Below are 15,822 nucleotides of genomic sequence, written 5' to 3' on the forward strand. Positions count from 1 at the left end.
ACAACATTCCAGTAACCTGAGCTTTACATAAGATGGACAGAAAATTGTTTGTCTTTCAGTGCTCTAAAATCCATACTCTTGTATTCTAATGTTCTTTCTCTGCAACCTCATGGAGACTCCACCCATTTTTCCTTCCTCAGCTATTATTTTTGATCTAGAGGCATCACACCCATGGCATTACTCTATCTGAATATTTGTATTATTAGAAACCCTTTGTGAAGTGCTTCTTTCTGTACCTCGGTTTCATTTTTGTAATCATGTGTATAATCTGCCATACCCTAGTCTGCCTGACACTTCCAGTATTTATTGCATCCACTGTATGAGTTTAATTTGTGGAAAATGTCTGTTCTCTCTTGAGGAAGCTCAATCTTATCAGCTCCTTTTCCTAAATGAAAGTCACTCCCTTCCTACATTATCCGTACTTTACGTACTTTGGAAATACTGAGTCCTGATGGATACTGTTTTTGACTAGTCTGGCTGGGATCCTGCTAATCAGGCCCCCAGTCTATCTGCTTTCTCCTTAAATTGTTATGCTATGTACTTGGTACACTCCAGATTGGATATTGTAGTTCCCTTGTTAGTCCCTAGTATATGGTACCCAGGGCATAGGTCCCCAGAGGCCTCCCATGGGCTGAAGCATGTATTATGCCACACTTGAGAGGCCTTGCAAAATGGAGCCTACAGGCCTGCCATTGCAGCCTGTGTAATTTGGTGCATGCACCACTTACGTAAGATATAGGTTTACTATATCTAATGGTCACTGCACTTAAAACCTATGTCACCCCTCGAGCAAGCCTTTACAATCCTTAGGGCAGGATGCTGGGTTCTAAGTGAGAGGCTGCCACTGCATGAGCAGAACACCCTTACGGAGTCCATTCTCCCGGGTTCTCCGTGAGGAAGCCATTTACAATATATACAACTCTAAAATGGCGGAAACTAACCCTATTGTTTTTGATGTCAAACATGTTGGAGTCATACCCCCACACTGGTAACCGGTGTGAGAGGTATGTTTCCACCCCTCAGAAGCGAGTTTTGTGGGGTCTCTGGTGTTCCCGGTACCAGCCTTTCAGTCCCAGACAACACAAAATGGTTGCTGCCGACCAGAGACACATTTCTGCCCTCCTGCTGCTGAGCCAAGCTCGACCAGGGGAAGGCAGAACAATAGGCATCCTGTCACAGAGAGGTGTGACCACCTCCCAGACAGGATGTAGTGTATTAGGGGTGGGTGGGTGTGCTTGCAAGCGACAAAGTGTGCATGAGTGGCACATTTGGTGTCCCTGTGCATAGTCCAGTTCTGACCAGTCCTGGGAGCCATTTGGCTCCCGCTCTATTGCGAAACTGGACAAAGGACACAGTCCAGACTCTCCCCTGGGAGGGTACCCTGAATCTTGCCAACCTCCTTCCGTCGGTACATAAGGGCTTACCTGGCTGTAGGACCTTAGATTCAACGTGGACAGGATTCTGAACAAGAAACCACTGAACTTCGACCATCTGCACATGCTGGACTTCGTTTGGGCCCGACTTTGTCTCCCTCTCAGTCTGAAGCATCGTCTGTCCCCGTGCACCATACCGAATCCGTGCACGACCTGTGGAGCATCAAGGACAACCGAAGATATCGCCCTTGGAGTGAAGGAGTCACCCCCCTGCATTCGCAGTCACCGCAACACTGCTGTCCGCTCTGCTGACCCTGAGCTCCTACGGACTCCGAAGGCTTAAGCAACACAGGAGGTGAGTTTGTACGTCCCTCGATGTCCGAGCTGCCCTCTAACCAAGTTTGAGGTCAGAATCCCTTGTAGGGGCTGCAATACCCAAACCCCAGTGCACCCCATACATTTGCAAGTGCAAATGCTTCTTGACATTTCCCGAACAAGTGCATGTGAAAGAGACAATCTGAAATAAATATGTTAGTTATCCCCCAGGCGTCAGACTGGATCTGGAAAGTTTTTCGTCAGCAGTACCTCTGCGTGCCCAAAAGTGGTGTTGGTCGGTTCAGCGTTTGTCGTTTGTGTCGTGGTTGTCAGGATGACGTCGCAGGAGCTACTTAGACACCGCCCTCGCGCGCTGACATCCGTTCTTTATTTTTCCAAGCCAGCCAACGCAGATCCGGAGAGAGCGGTACCTCCAGTCACTTTTTGACTGATGTTTTTGAGCGACTTTTGTCAACGTCTTTTTTGAGTCTACGACTCCTGGTGCATGTAGGGCTGCCGCATTCAAGGCATGCGGTTCCTGTAGCCGACTGATGTCGGTTACAGATTCGCACTGCGTGTGCGTCTTTTGCCTGGAGGGCGACCACGACCCCAGTCGTGCTCCGACTGCCGGTCCATGGCTCCGAAGGCTTTGCGGGAGCTGTCCCAAAAGTTTCTTGAGTGCCGGCTGTCGGCTCCCTGCCGTTTGAGGTCCCGACCGCGAGGGAGGTCGAGGGACCTGTCGCGGAGCCATCATGATTCTTCCAAGTCTTCGCACTCTGGGTCGGGTAAGTCGAAGCACAAAAAGAACTCGAAGAAGCATAGTCGCTCTTTGACTTCTTTCCATCGGTGAGCTGACGCGACGAGGGAGGTTCCCCTAACGCGGCTCCACGCATGGAGCCCCGAAGAGCCTACTCCGAGCTTCCCTCCCTTCCCGGGACCCGGAGAGACTCCTGCCAAGCTTTGTAAGTTTTACGAGGCGATGCACGCCATCATTGGGCAGCCCGGACCCCCCGCGGACTCGGTAGGGGGACCTAGGCCTTCTCTGGCATTGGCTCCAGTGCCGCAGGCTCCCCTTGGATCCAGGCCTGGATCCGGATTGGCGACGGTTGACATTATAACACCTCCACCGGTGCCGCTACCTCCAGCACCGCTACCGCAACCGACGCCGGTCGTGCCCCCGGCCGGCGTCGACCCCGGCCTCCATCCTGATGTGGACCCAGAGACGGACAGGCGTTGTCAAACGCAGGAACCAGCGCTGAGTGGGGTTTTTGTGCCTCTGTTAACTCCTGGCACCCAGAGGATGAGGAGGAGGACTGGGAGGGGTCAGGTGACCCTCTAACTGATCAGCTAGACTCTGAGCATGACTGGAGAGAGGAACTGGGGGATGCCAGTGGTCGAAACACCTCCCCTGACCTTGGCTTGTTGTCTCCTTCTAAAGTGGCTACAGAGGAGGAAGTGTCATAAGCTGTGGTGTTGCGGAGGGCCGCCGAGGCTCTCCACCTCGAGCTTCCTACAGTGGCGGTCAGGACTAACCTCCTGACAGAGGTGCTTCAGCCGGCTGCGAGCTCTTCAGAGCCTCTGCTGCCGCTTAATGAAGCCCTTACCGTCGTCCTTTTGATCATCTGGTCCAGGCCCAACGCGGGGGCTCCCGTGGATAGGATGATTGCCCGACGCCTCCGCCCGGCTCCGGGCGACCCAATTTTCCTCTCCCAACACCCCACGCCGGAGTGCTTGGTGGTCCAAGCCTCCACTTCCAAGAGCACCTTCCCTACCGCTCCACCCGAAAGGGAATCCAAGAAGCTGGATCATCTTGGAAAGAACATTTTTTCTCTACTGCCTGCTTGGGACACCGCATGTATATTGGCCCCTTATTCCCACTGTGTGGGATACGGTGGCGCAGGTGCTACCTCAGTGTTCCTAGGAGGCACGAACAGTGCTCTCCCAGGCTGTTGCCGCAGGGAGAGATGCGGCGAAGTTTGCCATCCGTTGTGGGCTGGATACCGCAGACTCTCTGGGCGGGACGATTTACACGTCAGTAGCCCTTCGTTGCTACGCCTGGATGAGATCGACTAGCTTTTCAGGGCATGTCCAGAATACCCTCATGGACATGCCCTTTGATGGCCGTCGCCTTTTTGGCGACAAAGCGGACAACGCTCTGGAGCGTTTCAAGGACTCATAGGCTACGGCCATGTCCATGGGCCTCTCCAGCTGCCCTGCGCAGCCTGCTTTTCGCCCCTTTCGTGGCTATGGAAGGGGTGCCCCACTACGTCCCTCCCAGAGCCAAAGGCCGCAGCAAATTTCCCATCATTTATGTGGCTGTGTACGTGGGAACGACCGCCTTTGTTCTGGGGGCCAGTGGGCGGGCCAGGCCACCAACCCCCCCCGCCCCCTGCTGCAGCCTCCAAACCTTCCTAGTCTGACCTTTCAGGCCAATCAAACGCCAGTGGGTGACAGGATCCACCATCACCTTCCCCACTGGCGCACCATCACGTCGGACAGGTGGGTTTTGCAGAAAGTCCGAAGGGGGCTACTACCTCCCCTTCGAGACTACCCCTCCATCCATGCCACCTCAGTAACATCGCGTCGGAGGATCACCTGGCCCTTCTCCAACAGGAAATTACGGCTCTCTTGGCCAATAGAGCCATCGAGCAAGTTCCTGCCCCAGAAGTAGGTTGTGGTTGTTACTCCCACTAGTTTCTAGTACCCACGAAGGACAAGGGCCTGCATCCTATCTTGGCTCTCAGGAACGTCATCCGCTTCCCCCGGAAGGAGAAGTTCAAGATGTTGACGCTCGCTCAGATCTTGTCTTCCCTCGACCCAGAAGACTGGATGGTGGCGTTGGACTTGCAGGTCGCTTATTTTCACAAAACCCCGTTCTGCCGGCCCACCGGCGTTACCTGTGGTTAATGGTAGGCCACCAGCACTTTCAATTTACTGTGCTCCCCTTTGTCCTTAACAGTGCCCCTCGGGTGTTCACGAAAGTGATGGCAGTGATCGCAGCTCATCTGCTCATGTCAGGGGTTCTAGTCTTCCCCTATCTCGACGATTGGCTGTTGAAGGCAGGCTCGCCCTAGACAGTCGTCTCCCACCTCCAGACTACGGCCAACCTCCTGCATTTGCTGGGGTTCACTATCAACGTGCCGAAGTCACACCTGACCCCCTCTCAGAAGCTTCTTTTCATCGGAGCGTTTCTGGTCATGATGCAGTATCTGATAGAAAATACTAGCTACAAATTCCTTAACGTAGAATAATCCCCAGGCATGAGACTGGACCTGGAAATTTTCTTGCCCAGCCTCCCTGCGCGCCGGGGCGTGGGGGGAGGGGTGCCACGTGACTCCGCCCGACGTCCTCCGTGGGCATGATGTCAGCGAGGTCACATAGGCACCACCCCGGCGCACTGACAACAGTTTTCTTCTTTTCTGCGTGCAACGTGGACCCAGATAGTGTTAATGGCCGGTTCAGGCCTTCCCCTTTTCGCTCTTGAGTGATTTGTCTGGGTACAGTGTGTGAATGCATTCAGGTTTTAAAACGTGCTCGTCTTACACATGGCAGATGTCGGCGACGGATCCCCCTTCAATCTGCATGTGGTGTTTGGGGGAGCACCACGACTCCACGGACTGTGAGGCGTGTTTGCAGTTGAAGCCGAAGTCCCGGCTGGAGCGCCGAACGAAGCTCCTCTCGACTCGCATGTCCAGGTCGGCGTCATCGCCGTGCCTGTCCCCTGCGGACGGCTTCAAGAACCGCCACTTCTGCCTCCGGCAGCGCCGCATCACCCTATCCGCAGTTACCCGGTGCGGGGGCGACTAGAGCCCAGATGGAGGCCTATGCGGCAGCCTTGCAGGTCTCGTTGGCTCCTCCTGGGATATCTACGGATCCCTTGACGTGTGCGGGGCCATCCGCAGCGTCGCCGGCGACTCTGGCGCCAACGGGTTCGGCTCCAGGTTCGGAGGATGTGGTGTCGTCTGGGTGCGGCCCTTTGGGGTTCCCTCCTACGGACCACGGCGCCTCTGCTTCGACGTAAACCTCTGCGGTGGTCCCTGTGGTGTTGTGGGAGGTTGCCAGGCTCGGGGGGTGTCCCAGAGTCCTTCTCGATCCTTTGGACAGGCGGCAGCCTTGTCCGAGGCCAAGACTATGCCGCTTAGGCGTCGGCGGCTGCTGGCCCAGGTGGCGCCGCAGGGGCTAGCTATGGGTCGGTGGCGTGTCCCCAGGCCCCCTTCGTCCCTCCACGCAGGAGGCTGCCTCGTCAGAGGTCGAGTCTGCACCTTTTCGGCGCCGCTCCTTGGCCGCCCCGGCTCCGTCCCGCCCTCGGTCTCCTGCACCAAGCGTTGTGGCGGAGGTCGTTCCGGCGTCTCCTTCGGCACCGGTCGCCATTGACCCGACTCCGTTTGTGGACTCTACAGCTCCGGGACGGCGCCGGATTGTCGATTACTCTTCAGACACCTCTTCGTCGCCAGAGGTTTGGCAGTTGATGGTGTTATCCTCCCTGGAGACGGGTCGTCGAGTTGTGGCTTTTTCCCCGGCGTCGTCTAAGGACGGTTCTTTGCCGTCACCAAGAAGCAGTCTTCTCAGGTTCCTCATTCTTCGGTTCCCCTTCCCCCTTTCCGGACTTGGCCTTTACTTTCACTGGTTGGCCTTGGGGACGGCCGCCTTAGTCTGCAGCCGTCGCCCACAGAGGAGTTGCTTTCCCCACCGCGGGGCCCTACGAAGGCAGGGGCAGCCTTCGCTCGCGCGGTCTCCATGGTTGCGGGGATCCTGCACATGGGAGGTCCAGCGGCCCACTTCCCCACGGATCATCTTCTGGAGGTCCTCCATCAGGGCTCTGGTGGTCGGGAGCTGCTTTTGCCCTTCGAGGCTTCACTCCACAGTTGCCTCATGGGGGCTTGGGGTCGACCCGCTACGGGGGAACCGGTGCCGCAGCACCTTCTGCACCGCCACTGTTATGCGCTTCATGATCCTATCTGTCTTTCTCTTCACCCTTCAACCAGGGGCACTCGTTTGCAGACGGCTTTTCCCTCCCTGTCATCAGTGTTGTCCCCTCTGTTTCTGGAGGTACGCTGGTTGGATTCCTGGGGGCGGAATATCTTTGCCTCCACCAGCGCAGCCTTGTGGGCCCTTAACACTCTTTATGTCCTGGCAAGGGCCACTTCTTGCTTGTGGGATTTGGCTGAGTCCCTTCTGTCTGCCGCTTCTAGTGAGGGTGCCAGCGTTGGTCTCCGGCACCATGTGTTGGATGGCCTGGAGCTGGCGGCCTTCAATCTTCGCTCCTCTCTGGATGTGTCGGAGGTGCTTGGTCGTGCCGTGGCCTCTTCACTGGCCCTTCGTCGCCAAGCATGGCTCCGGGATAGTGTGTTCCCGGAGAATGTTCGGGAACGGTTGGCGGACCTTCCCTTTGATGGCACCCTTTTGTTCCTCGCCCCTGCGGACTCTGCCATTCAGAGGTGTCTGCCTGGGCTCCACCCTCTCCTCCTTCTCCCCCTCAGTGACTGGGGAGCCGTTCTAGTTTTGGGAGTTGTTCTCCATTGTGTTCTGGGGCCTTGTTGTGAGTAACCCCGGTGGTGGGTGTTCTGTGTGGTTTTTTTATTGTGGTTTTGGCTGTTGGTCAGCCTTGTTAGCCTGAGATTAGGCCTTCCGTGTATTCTTTCTGGCTCATTGGCAAGCTGTTTGCGGTGTCTCCGCAAGTCTTTTTGGTTATTGTCCTCTGATGCAGATACTTTTTTCCTATGAGGGTTCCCATGTTCTTGGGATGTTACTTGCCCTATGTGGGGCAGTGGTAACTATTTCATAGCTCTCTTGTGCTCGGGAGGTGTGGTCGTCCTTCAGGCATCTGGTCTACATGGCGTCACGGTATGTCGCAGGTGCGAACATCTTCTCCTTCTTCTTCCATCAGCACTTTTAGCGGTGCCGCCATCCCTGTCTTGTCCGCTGCCTGAAGCCGGGGACCCGCTACTTAGTGGATTGGTTCCGTCCGGGACGATTCCCCTTTGGGGCCATTTGGCGCGGTTTACTGGCTTTGCCTTTGTTCTGAGCCTGATGTGGTCCGGGCGTTTAGTTTTGTGACATTGTCAGCAGCTGGATGCCCCCGCCTGCTCTTCTGTTCTGTGACCGGCGGCCTTGGCTTGGGCCCTGGCACTCCTGTTTTTGTAACCTATGTATGTACTGTTAGGCTTAACAGTAGACCCAACTGCACTCCTTTGGGAGAAATGAAATTCTTCATTCTTTAGAGTTCAATGCAAATAAATGTACATCCAACTTGATTGAGTTAAACTCTTATTTAATCCTTTTTCACGGGTATTTCATCGTTCTCGCTGTTACATCACAGCTCTATGTTCATTTCTTTTGATAGATAATTTATCCTCGTTACAATTTATGCAATCTAAACAAGTATCCACAAGTGTATTTCAAAAAACCCTATGCATTTCGTGCCGAGGCACTTCATCAGGGTAAATACGTGTAATCTAAAATGGAAATGGAGAGTAAAAGAATGTGTCAATGATCAGGAAGTAGGCCTGCTATAGTTTGATTGAGGGTGACAAATTATAGAAAAACGTGTTACCGGGGAAAAAAAAAACAACGTGGGTTTGGGATGATTAAATCATGCCTCTGGGTGAAAATAATACACATGGTGGGTTGTCTCGCGTTATGAATCAGGAGTGTGAAATTAGTCCGCATGTATAACATTATGGAGTTATACATGTTTATACGAAAGTCTCCGTGATGTGAGGGCATCTGGAAACATGCCGAGACATTATGGTGATTGTTCGTGAATGTTTTGTGCCCGTGTCCTGTGCTTACAAGTGCAGTTACGTTGATCGCGGTGAATGGTCAAATAAACATATGGATAGCGTCTATACTTAAAACATGCATTATTTGAGTTTTTTATGCTCTTGTCCATGATAATGATAAAAACGATCATTCCTCTTACCGGTACTCGTGGTGGCGATCATAAATCTATTTGCGGTGAAAGTTCTTCGGAAGACGCGACGCATGTGCATATTGGCGTAATATTGGTTTCTATGGTGATTAGCCGGAAGTGTACCATCATGAACTTGTGTTAATCGTGGATTATACGCGTAAACTGATATTGTCGTGATTGTAGATCGTAGCTTGAAAGGAAAATGAATGCATGGTGTTATGTATGTAAGCATGCTACAAATTACTTTGAATCCTGTGACGAACTATCGGGTGTGAAGTGTTTCAGATGGAAACTGCACAAGGCGGCCATTTTGAAGTGGTGTAATAATCATGGTGTAGATGGGTCGGATGAACTGTCAAACGCTATTATGTGGATTGTGGTGAGATTGTTGGGTGTCAGGTTGACAATAGTTGATTAAGGGACGATTGAATTCAATGTAAGAACATTATTTTCATTATCACCTAAGTATGTGTATCTGCTGGCACCCCCAGTATGTCTGTTGTACGATTAGCAAGCTTATGAACAATATAAAAAGGTCTAGGGTAATAAACAGAATCCAAATTATAAAAAACAGAATCCAAATTATAAAAAGCAACTGTATTCCAGTCGATCGTTTAACCCAATAGGGTTACATGAGTTCAATTTCTTAATCCAAAACATTTCACGTTGGAGAAGTCTTTTTCTGTTATGTATGTGATCTGGCTGATGTTGTGGTTGTTGGTGACGAAGTGGGCGGCCACGGGAGCTTTCATTGTTTTATTCCTGATGGTGCTTTTATGCTCTGTCATGCAAATTTTTATTTTTATTTCAGTTTTCCCAACGTATGGGAGACCACATGGGCATTTCAATAGATATATCGAATTTTTGGTGTCACAGGTGGCGTTGGTGAGAAGTTTGATTGATCTGCCTGTAGTTGGATGGTTGAGAGTGTTACCACGAATGATGTTGTTACAGTGACCACAGTTCATTCATGGAATGGTACCTGTGTAGATGATGTTTGATTCTCGTGGTCTCGATTCAAGTAGATCTTTTAAGTTCCTTGATCTCTGATAAGCAAACAAAGGTTTCGTAAAAATTCCTTTGAAATCAGGTTCGTTTTCAACCATCTGCCAATTTTTAAGAATGATTTTTTTGATCTGTTGACTTCTGGTTAACACCAAAAGCACTGATAGGAACAATTCTCTGATATTTGACAGTTGCCACCCAATGTCTCTCAAACGTCACTTACCATACTCGCAACTGTTGAGACTTTGAAGGATATCATCAGATGACAACACATACAGAATTAATGAAACAAAAATGATCATGAAATTTCAGGAACGAAAATATCCGGAAAACATCCTGAATAAAGCGAAGGAGAGAAAACGAACTATGAACAAGTCGGAATTACTGAAAGTGCACACTAAAAAAAACGATCATAACAGACCAGTATTTGTATCCAAGTTATCAACCAGAAGTCAACAGATCAAAAAAATCATTCTTAAAAATTGGCAGGTGGTTGAAAACGAACCTGATTTCAAAGGAATTTTTACGAAACCTTTGTTTGCTTATCAGAGATCAAGGAACTTAAAAGATCAACTTGAATCGAGACCACGAGAATCAAACATCATCTACACAGGTACCAATCTATGTATGAACTGTGGTCACTGTAACAACATCATTCGTGGTAACACTCTCAACCATCCAACTACAGGCAAACTTCTCACCAACGCCACCTGTGATACCAAAAATTTGATATATCTATTGAAATGCCCATGTGGTCTCCCATACATTGGGAAAACTGAAACAAAAAGAAAAATTCGCATGACAGAGCATAAAAGAACCATCAGGAAAAAAACAATGAAAGCTCCCGTGGCCGCCCACTTCGTCACCAACAACCACAACATCAGCCAGACCAGATTCATGGTCTTGGAGGTTGTCCCTGTGAACCAAGGAATCGATAACAGAAAAAGACTTCTCCAACATGAAATGTTTTGGATTAAGAAATTGAACTCATGTAACTCTACTGGGTTAAACGATCGACTGGAATACAGTTGCTTTTTATAATTTGGATTCTGTTTTTTATTATTTTGATTCTGTTTATTACCCTAGACCTTTTTATATTGTTCATAAGCTTGCTAATCGTACAACAGACATACTGGAGGTTCCAGCAGATACACATGCTTAGGTGATAATGAAAATAATGTTCTTACATTGAATTCAATCGTCCCTTAATCAACTATTGTCAACCTGACACCCAACAATCTCACCACAATCCACATAATAGCGTTTGACAGTTCATCCGACCCATCTACACCATGATTATTACACCACTTCAAAATGGCCTCCACGTGCAGTTTCCTTCTGAAACACTTCACACCCGATAGTTCGTCACAGGATTCACAGTAATTTGTAGCATGCTTACATACATAACACCGTGCATTCATTTTTCTTTCAAGTTACGATCTACAATCACGACAATATCAGTTAACGCGTATAATCCATGGTTAACACAAGTTCATGACGGTAGACTTCCGGGTAATCGCCATAGAAACCAATAATACGCCAATATGCGCATGCGTCGCGTCTTCCGAAGAACTTTCACTGCGAATAGATTTATGATCGCCATCACGAGTACCGGTAAGAGGAATGATCGTTTTTATCATTATCATGGACAAGAGCATAAAAAGCTCAAATAATGCATATTTTAGGTATAGACGCAATCCATATGTTTATTTGACCATTCACCGCGATCAACGTAACTGCACTTGTAAGCACAGGACACGGGCACAAAACATTCACGAACGATCACCATAATGTCTCGGCATGTTTCCAGATGCCCTCACATCACGGAGACTTTCGTATAAACATGTGTTATACACGCGGACTAATTTCACACTCCTGATTCATAACGCGAGACAACTCACCATGTGTATTATTTTCACCCAGAGGCATGATTTATTCATCCCAAACCCACGTTGTTGTTTTTTTCCCCGGTAACACCAGCATGATCACCGCGTTTTTCTATAATTTGTCACCCTCAATCAAACTATAGCAGGCCTACTTCCTGATCATTGACACATTCTTTTACACTCCATTTCCATTTTAGATTACATGTATTTCCCCTGATGTAGTGCCTCTGCACGAAATGCATAGGGTTTTTTGAAATACACTTGTGGATACTTGTTTGGATTGCATTAATTGTAACGAGGATAAATTATCTATCAAAAGAAATGAACATAGAGCTGTGATGTAACAGCGAGAACGATGAAATACCCGTGAAAAATTATTAAATAAGAGTTTAACTCAATCAAGTTGGATGTACATTTATTTACATTGAACTCTAAAGATTGAAGAATTTCATTTCTCCCAAAGGAGTGCAGTTGGGTCTACTGTTAAGCCTAACAGTACATACATAGGTTATTATGTCACAACTCCCTTCAGGTCAGAGGGAGCAAACCCACCAGCACCCAAGCGTCCAGCATCAGCAAAGGATAATTGGAATACCCAACCAAAAGGATAACCAACAGAGTGCCACACAACCTACCTTTTTGATTTAATCTACTCCTGTTTTTGTCCCACAGGGCCATTGTTAGGTCTCGTTCTTTTTCTCAGCTGCTCTTTTCACTGGGTTGTTTCCCGGTGGAGGGCTTTGCTGTACTACTTCTTCCGCCTGCCCTATTGCTGAGGCGCTGGTCAGTCTTGACTTCGAGCTATGAGGGGCTCGGCTGCCCTTTTCACTGGGTTGTTTCCTGGTGGAGTGCTTTTCGGTACTTCTACCCCTTCTCCTTGGATTCGGTAGGTGGCTCTTCCTCTGCGTTGTCTGTACCTTGGAGCTTCCAGTGGAGGTCACTGGTACGTTGATGGGCTTGCGGTGGTCGGGCCTCCTTCGTTTGACCCTAGCTTCTCCCGTTGGTGGAGACTGGGTTGCCTCGTTGTCATTATGGCACTTCCCCTGTGGGGCTGGTGTTTCTCCTCAATGCTGAGGTCTTCTTCATCTCAGGACCTGTGGCTCATCCCCTGTTACGGTGGATGGAGTTATTTTCCCTGTCCCCGTGACTGGTCCTCTGTTGGGGGTCTTTTGCTCGTCTGAGGTGGGAAAGGTCCTCTCGCAGACCCTCCTCCCCTTTGGGTATGGCTAGGGTATCTATTCTACGTTAAGGAATCTGCGGCTAGTAGTCTCTATCAGATGTACGAGTTACTTACCTTCTGTAACAATGTATCTGGTAGAGACGATTCTAGCCGCAGATTCCTTCATGACCCACCCTTCCTCCCCGTTCTGCGAGGACCCTCTGCTTGGGTTTACTGCAATCGACTTTTTGGGTGTCTTGTCATCTATAGGTGTCTTCCTTTTCTTCAGGTCAGGCATCCCTCTGGCTGGTTTTTCTCCAGCATGAGGGCCTACTTGACTCTCCTCTCTGTTTTGAAGTTCTGATCTCCTCCTGGTCTTCCTCGTTTTGGGTTATTTTGCCTGCCCTTGACCTTCTCCTTTTTTCAGGAGGTATGGTCGTCCTTGGCAGTATAGCCCGGCTTGTGGCCCTTTCCCTTGTGGTTGTACTTGCCAATTTTCTCGCTCTTCTTCGGTCACTGCGCTCTCTCCTGCTTGTGCCTCCAGGATGGCTCTCGCCTTGGCTTGCGAGGTGGTTCTACTGAGTGGTGCTTTACGCTTTTCTTGCTATGACTTGCTGCTCTGGCCTTCTGGTGTTTTACTGCCACTTGGTCCTCTCGCCTTAGTTGCACCAGCTGTTCCTCACAGTGGTGCTCTGTCCTTTTTTCTTGCTCTGGCCTGCTATTGTCGCCTTCTGGTGCCTTGTGCCACCTGGCGGTGTTTTTCACCTTTTGTTTCTCTTTTTTGTCTACCTGTTTTTTTCGCACTCTGTTCCCATGCTCTCCTCAGTTTTGTTGTTATGGCTCCGCGTTTTGGCGCGGAAAAGTTCTCCGAAGCATACTGGTGTCAGCGTGCCGGGGTGGGGCTTATGTGACCTTGTGGACGTCACGCCGCAGAGGACGTCGGGCGGAGCCGCGTGGCACCGTCCCACTCCCACCCCCCACCCCCCCCTCGTTCCCCCCGGCGCGCAGGGATGCTGGGCAAGAAAGTTTTCCGGGTCCAGTCTCACACCTGGGGGATATTCTAAGTAAAGGAATCTGCGGCTAGAATCATCTCTACCAGATAAATTGTTACCGAAGGTAACTAACTTGTACTTCAAGTCCACCCTCCCGAGCAGAGAGTCCGGGATATTCGGGCTATGATTCCAATCTTTCAACCTCTATCCCTTTCGGTCAGAATGATCCTGAGGCTGCTGGGCCTCATGGACTCCTGCATCCTGCTGGTAGATCATGACAGTTGGCATATGCATGCGCGCTCTGCAGTGGGACCTGAAGTTCCAGTGGGCACAGCATCAGGTGAATCTGTCCGATTGCGTTCAGATCTCGGAGGGCACTTTATGACAATTGCAATGGTGGCTAACGGATTGGGTCATCGGCAGATCCCTCTCCCTGCCCCAAACAGAATACACAGTTGTGACGGACGCATCACTTCTGGGATGGGGCGGCCACGTGGGAGAGGCGGAGATCAGAGGCCTCTGGTCTCCGGCGGAGTCCGGGCTGTACATCAGCCTTCTGGAGCTCAAGGCGATCCATCTTGCACTAAAGGCATTTCTTCCCTTTGTTTGGGGAAGAGTAGTGCAGGTGTTCACGGAAAACACCACCGCCATGTGGTACTGCAACAAACAGGGTGGGGTGATGTCGTGGACCCTATGTCAAGAGGCTCGCAGTCTCTCGACATGGCTGGAACATCAGGGCATATCCCTGGTCGTTCAACACCTGGCAGGTTCTCTGAACGCCAGGGCAGACAAACTCAACCTCTACTTAGACTCTGCGCTGGGGCGCTGATGTCCGTTCTTATACACGACATTCCACGCCAGAAGCGCAGAGCCGTACAGGACACTGGCAACTTGTGCACAAAACTAGGGCCCTGAAAGGATGTCCCTAACTCTAGAAGTCAGTCGCAGAACGGGGAGGAAGGGTGAGGCGGTAAGGAATCTATAACTAATCTATATCTCTTAAAGTTATATCGTTACCGAAGGTAAGTAACTTGTTTATCTGAAAGAGACAATTAGTTATAGATTCCTTACCTTGTGAATAGATACCTCAGCACTACCAACCCTGGAGGTGGGTCTCTCTTGAGTGACCCAGACTCTTTCCCCTCTGCTTTCAGGTACTCTTCGACAAGAACCCACCTTTGGATTCCAACTGACACTTTTCTTCCTTCCAACAGCTGTTCTTCTTCGAAGTTTTCCATTGGGTTCAACAGCCGTTTCCGACGCCACTTCAGACCTATGCACGTGGCTTCCCTGGGATGTGTAACTTGGGTACCTCTGTATCCACGGGTGGGGTGGCTCTCTAACCTATCTTCCACTGAGTTTCTTCGAAGTCCACTGGAAGGGTTCTTAAACTCTAAAACTTCAACCGCGACTTTCCTATAGAATTGTATGGAGCACGCGGTTGTGTTCCCACACTGCACCCATCTTCCATCGGGTTCCTACTTACTCACTTTGGGGTCCCAGCAATTTTACGTACTCACAACACTGTCTTGACTTGTGGTTCTTATACCACTTTCTTAGTATATGGTTTGCTCCCCTCCTGGTGCCCACTGTGTATTAGTGCTATTTACTGTTATTTCTGTGCTTTAGTATTGTGCGCTTTGTGTTTATCTCCGTGTAGGAGATACTGTTTCGTACTAGATAGTGTTAAATTAATAAATACATATTTCTATAATTACTGTGTGGTTCTCCTTTCATTTAACCAATAAACCAGTGAACTTTTTGCCCCCCTGTCTAAATTTCCCCGTTCTCGCCACAGCAATTCACACAGGTGGTTCAATACCTCCCTGAAATCCCAGCAGCTCAAACTGCGTCAGATGGAACGCAGGTGGAGGCGTTTCTACTTACCACTCGACAGAGAGGCTTACGTTGAGGCACGGAAAATATACAAAAGTGCAATTATAGCTGCGAAATCTTCATACTTCTCCGAAAGAATCTGTCGCCCCCAATAAGTCCAAGGAAATATTCAGAATTATGGGCGAGTTGACGTCTGATGCCAGAACTCCTCCCTTCCCAGGTCCCCACCCAACAATCCTGTGATGCTCTAAATAGCTTTTTCACTGAAAAGATCATTAAGATCAAGAAACCTATCCCCCGCCCCCTGCTGCTCACTTGTCATACTCAGTCGCACACAAGCAAC

At 49.9% G+C, this 15,822-nt stretch overlaps 2 protein-coding genes across 9 annotated transcripts in view; one reads left to right on the forward strand and one right to left on the reverse strand.

Annotated features, from left to right (window-relative positions):
• PPP1R12A (protein phosphatase 1 regulatory subunit 12A) overlaps positions 1 to 15,822 on the forward strand; it is a 1,571,083-nt gene that overhangs the window by 1,340,830 nt on the left and 214,431 nt on the right. The gene's annotated exons all lie outside the window — the stretch shown is intronic.
• LOC144763508 (uncharacterized) overlaps positions 8,087 to 15,822 on the reverse strand; it is an 11,170-nt gene continuing 3,434 nt past the window's right edge. The window contains exon 2 of the mRNA XM_078649568.1: positions 8,087 to 8,143. Coding sequence (XP_078505694.1) covers positions 8,087 to 8,143 — 57 coding nt within the window. The remainder of the gene's footprint in view (positions 8,144 to 15,822) is intronic.

The sequence above is a fragment of the Lissotriton helveticus genome, chromosome 1_1, assembly GCF_964261635.1.
Source record: "Lissotriton helveticus chromosome 1_1, aLisHel1.1, whole genome shotgun sequence".
NCBI lineage: Eukaryota > Metazoa > Chordata > Amphibia > Caudata > Salamandridae > Lissotriton > Lissotriton helveticus.